At 47.5% G+C, this 15,120-nt stretch overlaps 1 protein-coding gene across 1 annotated transcript; it reads right to left on the bottom strand.

The window, feature by feature from the left end:
• Positions 1 to 13,012: 13,012 nt before the first annotated feature.
• LOC142864123 (ubiquitin carboxyl-terminal hydrolase 17-like protein 6) lies at positions 13,013 to 14,698 on the bottom strand. The gene has a single exon (XM_075997273.1). The coding sequence runs from the start codon at positions 14,696 to 14,698 to the stop codon at positions 13,013 to 13,015; it is 1,686 nt and encodes a 561-aa protein (XP_075853388.1).
• Between the last annotated feature and the right edge of the window lie 422 nt (positions 14,699 to 15,120).

Genomic DNA, 15,120 nt, shown 5'->3' with positions numbered 1-15,120 from the left:
TCCGCTGAGACATGTATGGTTGCATGTCAAGGCACTCGGGATATTGCACTTCTTTTGCAATTTTGTTGCCTGTGACATCTGAGAACCTTTTCAACACAAGCATCAGGACCTTGGAGGCAGTGTGCACAGTCAGAGACTTGGACGCAGGGACCTTCTTTAGACAAGTACCACAGTGATAGGCATCCTGTCCGTCCATGTGCTCGGGCTTCACCAACCATTGCAAAGCTTGGTTCAGGCTCTGAGCTGCCTCGATATCCAAGGCGATGTCCAGGTAAGGTTCAAAGGTGTCTGAAATGCCATGGCAGTGCAGACACTTGATCTGAGACCTCCAGTAGCCTCCAAATATTTGACGGATTAGGGTTGTGTCCTCAGAGTGACCGTCTAAGGGCTCGTGCCCAGACACACAAGCTCTCTTCATGGCATCCACAGTGCACATGAGAAACTCATGGGCATCTTCCTGGTTGTATCTGTGGAAGCCAGCAGCCAGTGCCAGCGAGGGCTTGATCACCTGGCCAGGCTGGGTTAGCACCCGGGTGACATGAGCTTCCATAGTGCACAGCATGCAGCATTCCTGACGACGACAGCTTAGAGAATGCTCCTGGGACAGCACATAGTTGGCGAGGGGTGGTGTGTACGTCAGGCACTGCAGTGCAGCATTCATGTAGCACGTGTTTCCCACATTGCAGAGCCCAGCACCAACCCCATAAGGTCTCTTCCAGGTCAGCAGCAGTTTGTCCCTGGGAGCCAATGGCTTTGTCCCAGGAGCCTGTTTTAAATGCAGGTCGGGATCTCTCTTAGATAGCAGTGAAGAGTTCTTAGGTCGGTAACAACTGGGGTTATCCATATCGTCAGCTAAATTTGGCTGAGAAATTTTGAGTTTTGCAAAGGCATTGAAAGGAGGCTCCCCTCCCTGGAGGACTGAAGCAGCCTTCATGTTTCCGGGAGCGATGATCACGAAGCTCCCCCGCTGGGACCGTAAGTTGAGGAAGGACGATGCTTTCCCTTCTGAGAGCGCCTTCAAATGGCAGGTCCGTCTCCACATCAGCCTTTTTATAGCTAGCCCGACTCACCACACCCACTCCCGAGGCACAACATCCACCAGTCACGCCCAAGCACTCAATCGGATTAGGAAGCCTCAGGGTGTGTTCTCTGGCAGTCCCCAGATAATCCGACCAGCACCCTCCCCATTACTATTTGTGCAACACCTGGGGCAGATTGAACTAGCAGGATCCCGATTAAGTACCCTTAATCAGGATTTAACAAGGGTGGGGTGGTGGACATATATTTGTCCTAGCCCTTTGCAAACAATAATGGGGGAACGTTAGATATTGAATAACAAGTCAGACTCACGCTTCGAGATTTTATTTCTCATTGCAAAGCTACAGTTCCTAAGGCAGAATGGCACTGGTGTAAGATCAGACATAGAGACCAATGGAATAGAGCAAAAGGCCCAGAAATAGCCCTCCTTCTATGGTCAATAGAGTGAATGATTGGTGCAAAGGTAATAACACTTTTCAGTGTGGACAGGATAGTGTTTTCAAAAAAGGCTGCTCTGAAACTTCGATATCCACAAAATAATGTAAATTTCCACACTCAGCCCTCAAGTCACAGAAAGATGCCTCCGCTTCTCAGACTCCAAAGTGCAGTTTCGAAATCTCGTCACCCCTTCCATGGCTCAGGCCTGCCGCTACAGCCAGCACACCCACTCACTAGGTACAAGGTCAACAATCAGATCCAAACCATTAATGGCCTCAGGGGGATTACAGTGGGGTCCCTTGTATTCTGGTGGGAATCCCATGGGCCTAATCCACGTTACTATTTATTGAACACCGGAAGCAGATTCCGATATCAGTATTGTCCTGAAATACCCTGAGAGTACCTCTGAGTCACGGTGGTGGGTTTCCCTCTGTCTGGCTTCTTCCAACAGAAAGAGAAGGGATAACATGGGAATAAGTGACGTGTGTATGCCTCTGTGTGCGTTTGTGTGTCTGTGTGTGTGCGTGTGTGTTTATCTATACTTTCATGCGTTCACATGTGCGAAGCACTAAAATGCCTTAGGATGCTGATAAGCAGAATTTGGACTCTTCCTTCCTGATTTTATATCTTACTACAAACTACATTAATAAGTCACTGCGTTGCTGGCACAAGATCAAACCTAGAGATCAAAGGAACAGAATCCGTAGCCCAGATACAGCCCCTGCCGTCTGTGGTGCACTGGGTTGAGTGATTGATACAAGGGTGTCCAAACTCTTATGGAGAAAGTGCAGTCGTCTTTATAAAATACAGGATTGTGAAACTCTGATATCCACAGGAAAACTTCAAAGTTTGACCCTAAACAAATACGACACAAAATAACAAAATTACCTGGCAGAAAATACGAAAGTGTATCTTTAAATTGATGAACAAGTAAATCTACAAAGTAAACGATGAACCGTTTAGAAGATGACATGGGGGATGTGTTCTCGGCACTGAATTTCTGGGGATTTCTTGGATATAACACCAAAGAATAGGCACAAAAGAAAAAAGCAAGTAAATTGGGGTTTATCTACATTAAAACTTTTATTCATCATGGCCACCAGGAAATGAGTAACAATAAAACGCATAGGATGGGAGAAATTATTTGCCAATTTTATATGCGATAAAGGACCAGGTAACCAGAATATTAAAACTTGTATGCAACTTAAAACAAAATTAAAAGCAAAAGGTACAAAAATAGCATTTTTCCTAGAAAAGATGCACAATGGCCAATGAATTCATAAACGGATGATCAATATCGTTATATATTAGGGAAGCACTAATCAAAATACAATGAGATAATGCTCTGCTACTGTGAGGGTGGCTAAAGATTCAATCAATCAATCAACCAACCGATCAATCAAAGCGGAGACCAAGAAGCGCTGTTAAGGAGGTAGAACAATGGAATCTCCTTACATTGGTATTCAGAAAGAGAACATGATGAAATTCCTGTCCAAAACAACATGACCATTCATTACAAAGTTAAACACATAATCATCACATGATCTAGAAACGGAACTCCTATGTATATACACAAAGGATTGAAAAGCAGACACTCAAAGAAATATTTGTGCATCGTTGTTCATATTATCAAAGTTCACAACATCAAGGGTGAAAAGAAACCAAAGATTCAACGGTGGATGAATGGATTTAAAAACTGTGGCGTTTGGGTGTGTGTTTTCCTGTGTGTGTCACGGAACATCGTTGAGCCTTGAAAATAAAGTTGTCTGTATTCAGGTTGCTAATGGAGGAGAGAGAGTGGAAATGAAGCTTCTATCCACCAACATTGCAGAGGTGAAAACAACGTTCACCGTGTCTGTACACATAAGTAGAAGACGGAAATGAAGATGCAGAAAACAGAGCTCCATCTGCCTCTCTAGAGGCATTTTAGGAGCAATCCTTGGAGTCACAAGGCAAGGTGAAAAGTCAGCCAGTCACTCAAGGGCAAATACTTGAGGATTCATGTCAGGAGAGGTCTCCAGACCAGTCACTTCCATGGTGACAGAAAGGAGAACTGTAGTGTAGAAGGATTTCCCAGAGGGAAAACGTGGAGTGAAGGTTTGAACATTGCCGAGTTTCAGTTGGGAAAATGAGAAGTTCCAGAGGACGGTGGTTAGGGTTACACCTCAAGGTGAATGCAATGAATCTCGGGGAATCACAAATGGAAATACAATTGAAATGCTTCATCTAATATTAAGTACATTTCAGCTCAATAAAAATGCAAAGTGCAAGATGAAACAGGTGTATGTACAAAACTTTAATTTTCCTAAAGAAAGCATATGTTCTTAAAACCGTGCAGGTATACCAATACATTTGTTGTAAATAGGCTTCCAAATGGCAAACGACAAAGAGGAGTGCTTCCGTTCCCGGGACCATTAATGGAAACGTAACTGGATTACGCTGATTAGGTTAGGTCACACCCACAACTGCCAACCCACGGAACTGTATAAAAGTCGGCTCAGACAGGAAGCCTCCCTCAGTGCCCCTTGCCCAGGAGTCCCGGCTGCTGCAGCACACCCGGCGCAGAGCTGGCCCCGCAGCAGGCTCCCCTCCTCTGAGAACCCACTGACAGACAACAGGGGGTCCCCGCACTTCAGGTTGGTGACTTGCACTGATGTCTTCAGAAAATTAGTAGAGTACAGGAAATACATGATATTCAGGTTGTAGGTCAAAGATAGGTATTCTGTTTTTATGATTGTACTTCTTTGAAAAGAGACCTAAAATACTTGAGTGAAATGTCAATTATATCACAAAAATTCACATTCCTAAGGAAATACACCCCCCCCACCCCCGACTTTGTAGGGAAACGGTTTTGGAAACCTGGTGCTTTTGTCCGTAAGCAGTAAAGGCTGAATATTTCAGTTCTCCTTCGTTTCTTCAAACAGTTCACTGTGCACGTTTTAGAAAATACATAGAGGGTGGGCTTGTGGAGATAGGACAGTTATTGAAAGACTGTAGACCATAAACTTGCAGCAGAGCAGGGGAAAATTACATTTGCGTGTGAATTTGAGTTAGGAAATTGAATATTTTACCATCGATAGTGACAATTCAAAAGGTAACAGGAAAGCATGTTTGATTTCAGATTTTCAAATATTTGTGCCCCACGATTCTGGATCCCATTTTCTGTAGCTTCGATTTTTTGTCGCTCCTGGAAAATATTGTCCTTCATTTCACTCATAGAGGAAAGTGTCATAGAGCTTATCAAAGTCTGCAGCGTCAACGATTCTGGGGTAAAAACCTAAATTGATCGTTTCAGTACGTCAGGTCTAAGACAGGGCCCTATTTTGGGGATCGGTAATGATAGGAGAGGAAGGGAACACATCAGGGAATGAGAGTCCACTTTGTGAGGAAAGGACTTGAGGAAGTGGCTGACATGGCTTCCTTAAGGGGAAGAAGGTGTCGCGGGAATTTTTTGCACTATGCGAATTCATAGTGCTCTTAACGATCTTTTTTTTTTCTTTTACTCAGCAGATCCAAAGGTCCACCCCTGAGGTCATCCAACCTCAAGCTGCCGGGAGATGAGACGGGTGGCGGGTCACTACCCACAGTCTGAGAAGAACACACTCAGCAGAGCCCAGACTATGAGGAAGCAGCAGAGGGGACCCGCAGGGCCCAGGGCTCCCCGACCCGAGGAGGAGAATCCCAGGGTAAGTGGAGACAACGATCTTTGGGGATCAGGGGACACACAGACCTCAGAGTCGGGGGGTGACTGTAGAAAATTCTGACACCATAAGCCAGTTTTCATTCCTACCCAAGGATGGCCCTGCCCGAGGCCTCCTGACCATCAGGGGAGTCTGTCAGAGACTCTGAGGACCAAACTCACCTCCCAGTGAGTTCACGTGCAGCCAGGATTTTGTCCTGGTGCTGAGATCTGGTTCATGGCGCCCACCCCTAGAACCTTTAATCTCTACTCCTAATGCCCTTCCTAACGGGTGCTTTTGGTTATGACGTCCTGGCTGGAGTGTGCAAGCACCTAATTGGCTACTTGTGCCGCTCACCTCCCTAAAAGCAATATTCAGGTCTGAATGGAAACTCTGTCCTTAACGTTGCCGTTGGACGGCTGCCCCTGACTGCTGCTGAATCGCTCGCTGACCACTGTCCTTGTTCACCCACAGGTCAAGTGCAGGGACTGTGGGGCTTTTGGACACACGGCCAGAAGCACCAGGTGCCCCATGAAGCGCTGGGGTGGAGCCCTGGCGCCGCAGCCCTTGGGCCCCAATAGGGGGAAGGAGAACCTGGCACCCCGGAAGCCCCATGATCTCCAGGACCCAGTGTCACTCGACCAGAGTGAGAGGGAGAAGGAACAGAGACCGAGGTGAGCCATGGGGGAGGTGTAGCCGCTGCCTGGGCCCTGGACCCCCAAAATGTGGCGTGTCTCCTTCTCACACCTCGTGCACAGCCTTGTCCAGGCAAGGAAAACAGCACTGGGGACAAAGGGCCAGGAGGTCCCTTTCGGGTAGGTCTCCTGCCCCAGGAGCTCTTTCTCCTCCTGCACGTTCAGGAAGGGGAGGCCGGAGCAGCTGCTGAGCTTGTGCACATGACCGGCAGAAAGGGTGTGGAGACTTCAGGAAAGTCCTTGCTGGGAAATCCCGGAGGGCTGCCTGGAGTAGGGCAGGGATCTGACAAGAGGGAAGGTGCAGCTTTAGCCCAGGTCACGGGGCTTCAACACCTGTGTCACACCCAAACAGTCACTGGGACCCTGCCCCCAAAAGGATTCCTCCCTGTGTGGACGGGAAATCCCTGGGTGTTGATCACACCCTTTGTTCCGCAGGCGGGAGCAGCAGCAGAGGAAGTCTGTCCTGCAGGCGTTTCCCAGGACACCCCAAGGGAGGCCCCAGCAGGACTGCAAGGAAGTGCCGCAACCTTGTGCCTACCTGAGGGTGAGTGTGGCCCTGGTCCCTGCTCCCTGGGCCTGCTGGGCACCCCCGCTGCGTGTCCCTCCAGGCCCCGCTGTGTCTAGTCCTAGTTCTAGTCCTTACCCCCGAGCGAGTGTTAGTTAGAAATCCTTTGGGGCCAAGCTGATTCCAGTTTGTGTCCCTCTCAGATGTCATTTTCCCCATTTCCTCGTTTCAGCAAATTTACTTCCAAGCCTCCCAACGCTATGTGTGTGGGGGCACGTGCAAATCTGTTACCAGATTATTGCAAAAGCCAGAATCCTACATCCAGAAACACACATCTCTTGAGTGGATAAATATTCCGAAATTCCCTGTCCCGCCTCCTCACCCACCCAACTGCTCTCTGAAGAACATGAGGCAGTTACACTCCATGGGATGAAACGTGTGTTTCAAGGTCCTGCAGAGGGGGCGCTGATTTGAAGACCACCCTGTGGAATAGGACCTAGTCCGGGATCCCGTTCATTCTGTACTTGTCCCGATCACCCCAGGTGGAGAGCCTGTCCATATTTAGAATGACTTCTCATAATTAGGTCCTCGTGACATCTAAGTTGCTTGGATCCTCGTTTCTAATCCTATGTGGTTGATTTTCATGTTGAGTCGTCGGTGAGGAGTTTCTAACGTGTGTTCTGCCTTTTCCTACAGATTCCGAGCAGACCCGTGCCGGTCTACACAACCAACGACAGGCCTGCCCTGGACCCTCCTCTTAGAAGCCAGCCACCTGCCAGGGATGACATGAGCTCCACGTTCTCCTCACTGTCCTCCATGGAAATGCAGAGACTGAGCTCCTTCTGCAGTAGTGGACCAGATAGAGGACAGGCAGGGCTCCTCACAGAGACCCCGAAGCCTGCGTTCAAGGGCTACGGCCAGGACCCTCTCGCCATTGACAGGCTGGCCCCGAGCAGAGGTGACCGCAGCTTCCTTGGAGCTCCCCACGCTGCCTCCACAACCCCTGTCCTGGGAGACGTCCTCAAGCCCCAGGCAGGGCACAAGCGTCCTGTTCTGATCTCACAGCCCTGCCCACCGCCTGCCACCCGGAGCTCGGGCCAAGACTTCAATCTCAGCATCAGGGCACCCGGCAAGAGACCTGCAGAGACCCCCACCATGACTTGCCAGCGTCCTCCAAAGAAACCCAGACGAAACCCCTTGGAGACACCTCAGAAGAGCACTCAGAGGCCGAAGCTGAGCCCTGTGCGGGCTGACCTGTCTCCACCAAGAGAAGCTGGACTTGAATGCAAAGTGGCGCCTCAGTGGACCGGGAAGAGTGCAAGCCAGGTGCCCAGCAGTGACCTGCAGCCTCCACATGGCAGAAGTCTCCTGAGCCCTGTCCAGGCCTGCACCGAGCCCCGTCTCCCGTCACCCAGCCCTGCTCCAGGCCAGCCCCTCAGGATGGCCTTCAGGAGACTGGACAGCGGGCAGTGGAGCTCCAGGCTCCTGCCAGCTCCCTCCTGCCTCCTCCCTGAGAAGCCAGGTCCTCCTGCCCAGAACCCTCACGCCCCAGAGAAGTCTGAGGCTCCCTGTGCCCGGGTCCCACCGAGTGTCCTGTATGAGGACCTTCGGCTTTCCTCGTCCTCTGAGGACACTGACTCCGAGTGAGACATTGTGTACTTGGGGTCCAAGTGTGTGTACTTCGCGGTGTCTGGCTGGTGCCTGGGTCCTTCATCTCTGAAGCCCTGTCCCGTCCTCAGGGGAGAGGCTTTGACTCTGGAAGTTGTCAGGGGAACCCAGGCTTGGGATATTTCTTCACCTTGTACATTGGAGTTCTCTAATGTCACTGTATGAAAGTCTCTTTGCACTTTGCTTCTCTGTCAATAAAATTGTCACCTCGATACCAGGCCGTGTCCTATTTTTTCTTTATCCCAGTGCAAATTACGTAAAACCTATCTCTATAGGTGGAAGTTTATGGAAGGTGATGAGGAGGCTGGCAGGTCTAATGGCTCCTTAACAATTCAGAATCTCAGGCCAAATTCATCTCCATCCGATCCCAAGCCACTAAGATTGTGGGAGGGACCTGTGGATTTACCTGGGGACAAGGACCCGTGTGCTGCTCGTTCTGGTCAGCCAGATCCCCACACTTAGCTTCCTGAGCTGGGAAAGAAGCCCCAGCACACGACCCCTCCACCCCGACCCTCACACCCCAGGACAAATAGGCGTCGTTCTCCAGAGGATCCCCCAAAGCCGCCGCCCCCACCCCCCAAAACATCACTTTCCTTTGCCGAGTCCTAGTAAACTTAGATCAAAATAGGAGTCTGAGGAAGGCAGCCTATGGAAATTTATGTGTATGCCCCTATTGATGCAAACTTCACTGGGCATCTGCTCCGTGTCCACACCCTCCTTACTGTACACCCTGTGCTGAGAACTTCAAGATGTTACCAGAATCAATTCCATAGCTGCTCAGGGAGGAACGCCCATGTCCTGGGAGGAAGGAGGACATGGGGACTGGGAGGGAGCAGCAGGGCAGGAGCAGACACTGCAGAGTGTGAGGAAAAACTGTCTCTGCCGGGATTCTGCTCTCAGGAGGAGTGACCTCCGAGCTCCCCTCATGGGTACAAGCTTCTGGAGACAAAATGACGTCAAAATCCCAGGCTGCTGCTACCAAAGGTGTAGAAGAGACACCCACACACAACCCTGCCGTCTCTGGTGGACGGGTTTGAGTCACTGACACCAGGGTGTCAAAACTTTTCTAGGCACAAGGGCATTCCTTGCCTAATAGGGTGCCGTGAAACTTAGACTATCCGAAGAAACCCCAAAGTTGGACCTTACACAAAAAAACACCCAAAGAAATAAAATTCCTAGACACAAAATACTGAAATACAACCTGAAATTCAGAAAACACTAAATGTACAAAGTCAACCATGAAACGTAGAAGAACATATGGGGGCAATGTTCAGGGCACGGGATTTTCTAAGGATTTCTTGCACATGAGACCAACAATCAGGCATAAGAAAATAAATAGATTGGGGTGTATCAAAATTGGAACATTTTTTATTTTTTTCCAGCATATTGTGGGGGTACAAATGTTAGGGTCATGTACGTCACCCTTGCCCACCCCCTCCTTTGAGTCAGAGCTTCAAGCATGTCCTTCCCCCAGTTGGTGCGCAGTGCATTCACTATGAATGTATATAACCGTCCCCTCTCCCGCCACCTGCCCGACACACGATAAATGTTATTCCTTTATGTCCACTTAGGTGTTGATCACTTAATACCAATTTGCTGGTGAGTACATGTGATGCTTATATTTCCATTCTTGGGATACTTCACTTAATAGAATGGGTTCCAGCTCTATGCAGGAATAAACAAATGATGCTGCATCACCGTTGTTTCCTACAGCTGAAGAGTACTCCATGGCACACATATACCACGTTTTATTAATCGACTCATGTATTGATGGGCACTTGGGTTGTTTCCGCTTCTTTGCAATTGTGAATTGTGCTGCCCTGAACATTCGAGTGCAGGTGTCTTCTTCTTAGAGTGACTTTTGTTCTTTTGGAAGGGTGCCGAGTCATGGGATTGCTGGATCAAAGGCTAGATAGACTTGTTGATCCAGTCGCTTTAGGGAATCTCCATATTGCTTTCCACAGAGAATGAACTAGTTTGCAGTCCCACCGGCAGCGTAAGAGTGTTCCTATCTCTCTGCATCCACGCCAACATTAGAACTTTTATGCTTCAAGGCCACTCTAAAACAATGACGGAACTACCAAAAGGAGGCGACAAAATATTTGCAAAATATATTTCTGATCAAGAAGGAGTATCCATGACTTGATACTACTATGCAAAAAAAGAAAAAAAAAAAAAAAAAAAAGAAGGAGTATCCAGAATATTACAAAAGTTTGTGACTTAGAAACAAATTAAATCCCAAAAATGTATAAAAGTAGACGTTTCACCAGAGAAGATATGAAATGGCCAAAGAATTCTTGAAGGGAGGCTCAAAATCCTTCTTTATTAGGGAAACACTACTCCAAATACAAAGAGATAATGCTCTGCTCTTCTGAGGCTTGAGACATTCAATCTATCAGTCAGTCAAAGCAGAGATTCAGAACCATTGTTAAGGATATATTGAATGAGAATCTCTGCACATTGCTACTGAGAATGAGAAAATGAGGAAACTCCTGTGGAAAACCACACGACCATTCCTCACAAAATTAAATGGATAATTATCATATAAGGCAGAAACGTCCCTCTTAGCTACATAGACAAAAGACTGAAAGGCAGACGCTCTAAGAGAAACTTCTATACCTTTCCTCATTCTACCAAAATTCCAGAAAGGACACAGTGAAAACCACCCAAATATTCAACAGTGGATGAACGGATGAAAACATTGGGGTGTTTGGGTGTGTGTTTTTCTATGTGTGTCCCGTAACATCATTTTGCCTTAACAATAGATAAAGTGGCCTCTTTGAAGGTTGCTAAGGGAGGAGACTTGGTGGTAATAAAGCTTCTGTCAGCCAATATGAGAGGGGTGAAAACAACGTTCACAGTGTCCGTACAAATAAGTGGAAGATGGAAATGAAAATGCAAGAAACACAGACCCATCTGGCTCTCTAGAGGTATTTCAGAAAAACTTCCTTGAGGCACAAGGCATGGTGAAACATCAGCCAGTCACCCAAGGACAAATACTTGAGGATTCATGCCATGTGAGTTCTCCAGACCAGTCACATCCGTGGTGACACAAAGGAGAATTGTAGTTTGGAAGGAGTTCCCAGAGGGAGAACGTGGAGTTAAGGATTAATACATATAGAGTTTCAGTTGGGAAAATGAGAAGTCCCTGGGAGGTGGATGGTGGTTAGGGTTACACCTGAAGGAGAATGCACTGAATGTCACAGAATCCTGCTCGGGTGAATACGATTAAAATGCTGCATTTCATATTAACTATATTTTATTTCAATAAAAATGCAAAGTGCAAGATGAAACAGGTATATGCACAAAAATTTATTTTTCCTACACATGGAAGTGGTATCTCGGGATTAGAACACAAGCATGAGTGTGATTTAAAGCTCACCAACTGCATTGAATGTGAGCCCAATTGAGAATAAGTCTGCACCCAACACTTACCACACTTGAATTTTCACAAACATCACTCAGATACATTGTTTTTTAAAAATTATTATTACATTTTTATTTTTACACTTTAAAAATACAGAGTTTATTATATGTCTATTATGGTTCCATAAAATTATATTTAATAATTGAAGGATATGTGTTTTTTTTTTCGGCATATTATGGGGGTACAGATTTTAAGGTTTCAATAAATGCCCAGTCCCCCCTCCCCCAACAAGTCTGAGTCTTCAGCATGACCATCCCCCTGATGCCGCACATCTCACTCATTATATATGTTTCCCCCTCCCCCTCCCACCTGACCAATACCCTATTACTGTAGTACCTATGTGTCCACTTAGGTGCTGCTCAGTTCATACCAATTTGCTGGTGAGTATATGTGGTGCTTGTTTTTGCATTCTTGGGAAACTTCACTTAATAGTATGGGTTGCAGCTCTAACCAGGAAAATGTAAGATACATTGTTAATGTGTATGTTTTTGATTCATAAGGGGTGAGTTTTACCATAGATTTCTGTATTTCTAATAAGGTGCTACCAAGGTTTTCATTGCTCTCACATAATTAAACATTGATGACTATAACTACCAAGAAATTGAACTGGGGTGTTTTAGCAATTAAGCTCTTTGCAACATAGGGAGGCACCAAACGCACAACAACAAAACATTCGCCGGGCACGGTGTCACCTGCCTGTGGTTGCAGCTGAGCCAGGAGGATGTCTGAAGCCTGGAGTTGGGGGTAGCAGTGAACTGTGACCTTGCGACTGCATCCGCTCCACCCTGGGTAAAGAATGAGTCTCTGCTGCCGAGGGAAAAAAGGAACTACAGTACCTATGTCACATTGGGATGAATTTTATTAACATTTAACAGATTTTAAAACTACAGCTTTGCAATGAAATTTAATAACCTCATACAGACAAGTCCATATTGGATCATGAAGCACAAGGAGCACCATATCTAGAAAAAATGTAGACTTTCCAGCCTACTGTATCCAGAGAACACACCATTGCACTTAATTTGATAACCCACCAAAATCCATGGAACAATCTTTACCAGCTGAAGGCTTGGAGCGGTAAAACCATCATACGTGTCTTGAAACCTTACTCCTATTTCAATTCCTTAAAGTGTCGCACATGATTCCCAGATATCCCACGATACCAAAAGGCAAACATCTCACACCCACCCACAAGTGAGAACAAGTACTAACACAGCACCACCAGAAAATCATGAGACTCCATATTAAATTCCACACACTCTAAAAACCTCACAGTGGAATCCTACACTTCAAAACCTAAAAATCAGAATTCACAATGAATTTCATATACAGTGAACATCTGCACGTAGAAAGTTCCTTCAAATGTTCAGAACACTCAAAAATCCAAAGAAAATATTTCACATATGTGGCCACATCCTGGAATGCAGCCACCAGGAACCAATGGCTGCAGGTGTTTGTAGCCAAACCGGACCTCTTCATTTCCAAGTTTCTTCCTCCAGTACTGACTTGTGTGTGTGTGTGTGTGTGAGTCACTGCACATGCATCAGTTCTCATACTGATATTACTGGAACACAACCAGAGAACTTGTGCCGTGCTTGTTCCTCCTCTTGCTACCCCTGGCCCTCCCACCCACACAAGGGACTTTGCTAGCTTTCAGGGACACCTGGACTCTTTCTTCCTTGTCTGATGTGGGCAGCAAGTTATTGTCCTTTGTCATCTCCGTCTTGTATTTTGGTGGATGAATCACAACTGCATTGGAAGGCAGGGTGGATTCAATTTTTCGGAAGTTCACCGCAGGCTTTGGTCGGTTTTGTTCCAGGAGGCACTTCCACTGATCTAAGGAGAGCTCCGTAGTTGCTGTCTTTTCCAAGCGTTCCTCAAACTCGGGAATCTTGACGCCAGAGTCACTTTTGAGCTCCCGTTGGGTTGCTCCCTTGTCCGTGTCTTCAGCCCCACGGGCTCTTGGTTTCTTCCCTGTGGAGGCACACCCACCGTCTCTCCCCAATTCACTCTTCTGGATGTAAAAGAGAAGGTAGGCAGGTTGACTGAGGACAGAAGAAATGTGACAGGCGGTCACCTTAGCATCATCCATTTTGTACCACTGGCCATTCCCAGCTTTGACATAGCAGAAGTAATGTCCACTTTGACAGCTGCTCCCAGCATGGACCAGCACAGCATACAGGAGGTAAACAAGGGGTCCTCTGTTCCGCTGAGACATGTATGGTTGCATGTCAAGGCACTCGGGATATTGCACTTCTTTTGCAATTTTGTTGCCTGTGACATCTGAGAACCTTTTCAACACAAGCATCAGGACCTTGGAGGCAGTGTGCACAGTCAGAGACTTGGACGCAGGGACCTTCTTTAGACAAGTACCACAGTGATAGGCATCCTCTCCGTCCAGGTGCTCGGGCTTCACCAACCATTGCAAAGCTTGGTTCAGGCTCTGAGCTGCCTCGATATCCAAGGCGATGTCCAGGTAAGGTTCAAAGGTGTCTGAAATGCCATGGCAGTGCAGACACTTGATCTGAGACCTCCAGTAGCCTCCAAATATTTGACGGATTAGGGTTGTGTCCTCAGAGTGACCGTCTAAGGGCTCGTGCCCAGACAGACAAGCTCTCTTCATGGCATCCACAGTGCACATGAGAAACTCATGGGCATCTTCCTGGTTGTATCTGTGGAAGCCAGCAGCCAGTGCCAGCGAGGGCTTGATCACCTGGCCAGGCTGGGTTAGCACCCGGGTGACATGAGCTTCCATAGTGCACAGCATGCAGCATTCCTGACGACGACAGCTTAGAGAATGCTCCTGGGACAGCACATAGTTGGCGAGGGGTGGTGTGTACGTCAGGCACTGCAGTGCAGCATTCATGTAGCACGTGTTTCCCACATTGCAGAGCCCAGCACCAACCCCATAAGGTCTCTTCCAGGTCAGCAGCAGTTTGTCCCTGGGAGCCAATGGCTTTGTCCCAGGAGCCTGTTTTAAATGCAGGTCGGGATCTCTCTTAGATAGCAGTGAAGAGTTCTTAGGTCGGTAACAACTGGGGTTATCCATATCGTCAGCTAAATTTGGCTGAGAAATTTTGAGTTTTGCAAAGGCATTGAAAGGAGGCTCCCCTCCCTGGAGGACTGAAGCAGCCTTCATGTTTCCGGGAGCGATGATCACGAAGCTCCCCCGCTGGGACCGTAAGTTGAGGAAGGACGATGCTTTCCCTTCTGAGAGCGCCTTCAAATGGCAGGTCCGTCTCCACATCAGCCTTTTTATAGCTAGCCCGACTCACCACACCCACTCCCGAGGCACAACATCCACCAGTCACGTCCAAGCACTTAATCGGATTAGGAAGCCTCAGGGTGTGTTCTCTGGCAGTCCCCAGATAATCCGACCAGCACCCTCCCCAATACTATTTGTGCAACACCTGGGGCAGATTGAACTAGCAGGATCCCGATTAAGTACCCTTAATCGGGATTTAACAAGGGTGGGGTGGTGGACATATATTTGTCCTAGCCCTTTGAAAACCATAATGGGGGAACGTTAGATATTGAATAACAAGTCGGACTCACGCTTCGAGATTTTATTTCTCATTGCAAAGCTACAGTTCCTAAGGCAGAATGGCACTGGTGTAAGATCAGACATAGAGACCAATGGAATAGAGCAAAAGGCCCAGAAATAGCCCT

Source organism: Microcebus murinus, chromosome 24, assembly GCF_040939455.1.
Source record: "Microcebus murinus isolate Inina chromosome 24, M.murinus_Inina_mat1.0, whole genome shotgun sequence".
Taxonomy (NCBI): domain Eukaryota; kingdom Metazoa; phylum Chordata; class Mammalia; order Primates; family Cheirogaleidae; genus Microcebus; species Microcebus murinus.
This window is presented reverse-complemented; position numbering and strand designations above follow the sequence as displayed.

Excerpts from the sequence above, each read along its gene's own strand:
- LOC142864123 (XM_075997273.1), bottom strand. The coding sequence starts at position 14,698 with ATGTGGAGACGGACCTGCCATTTGAAGGCGCTCTCAGAAGGGAAAGCA.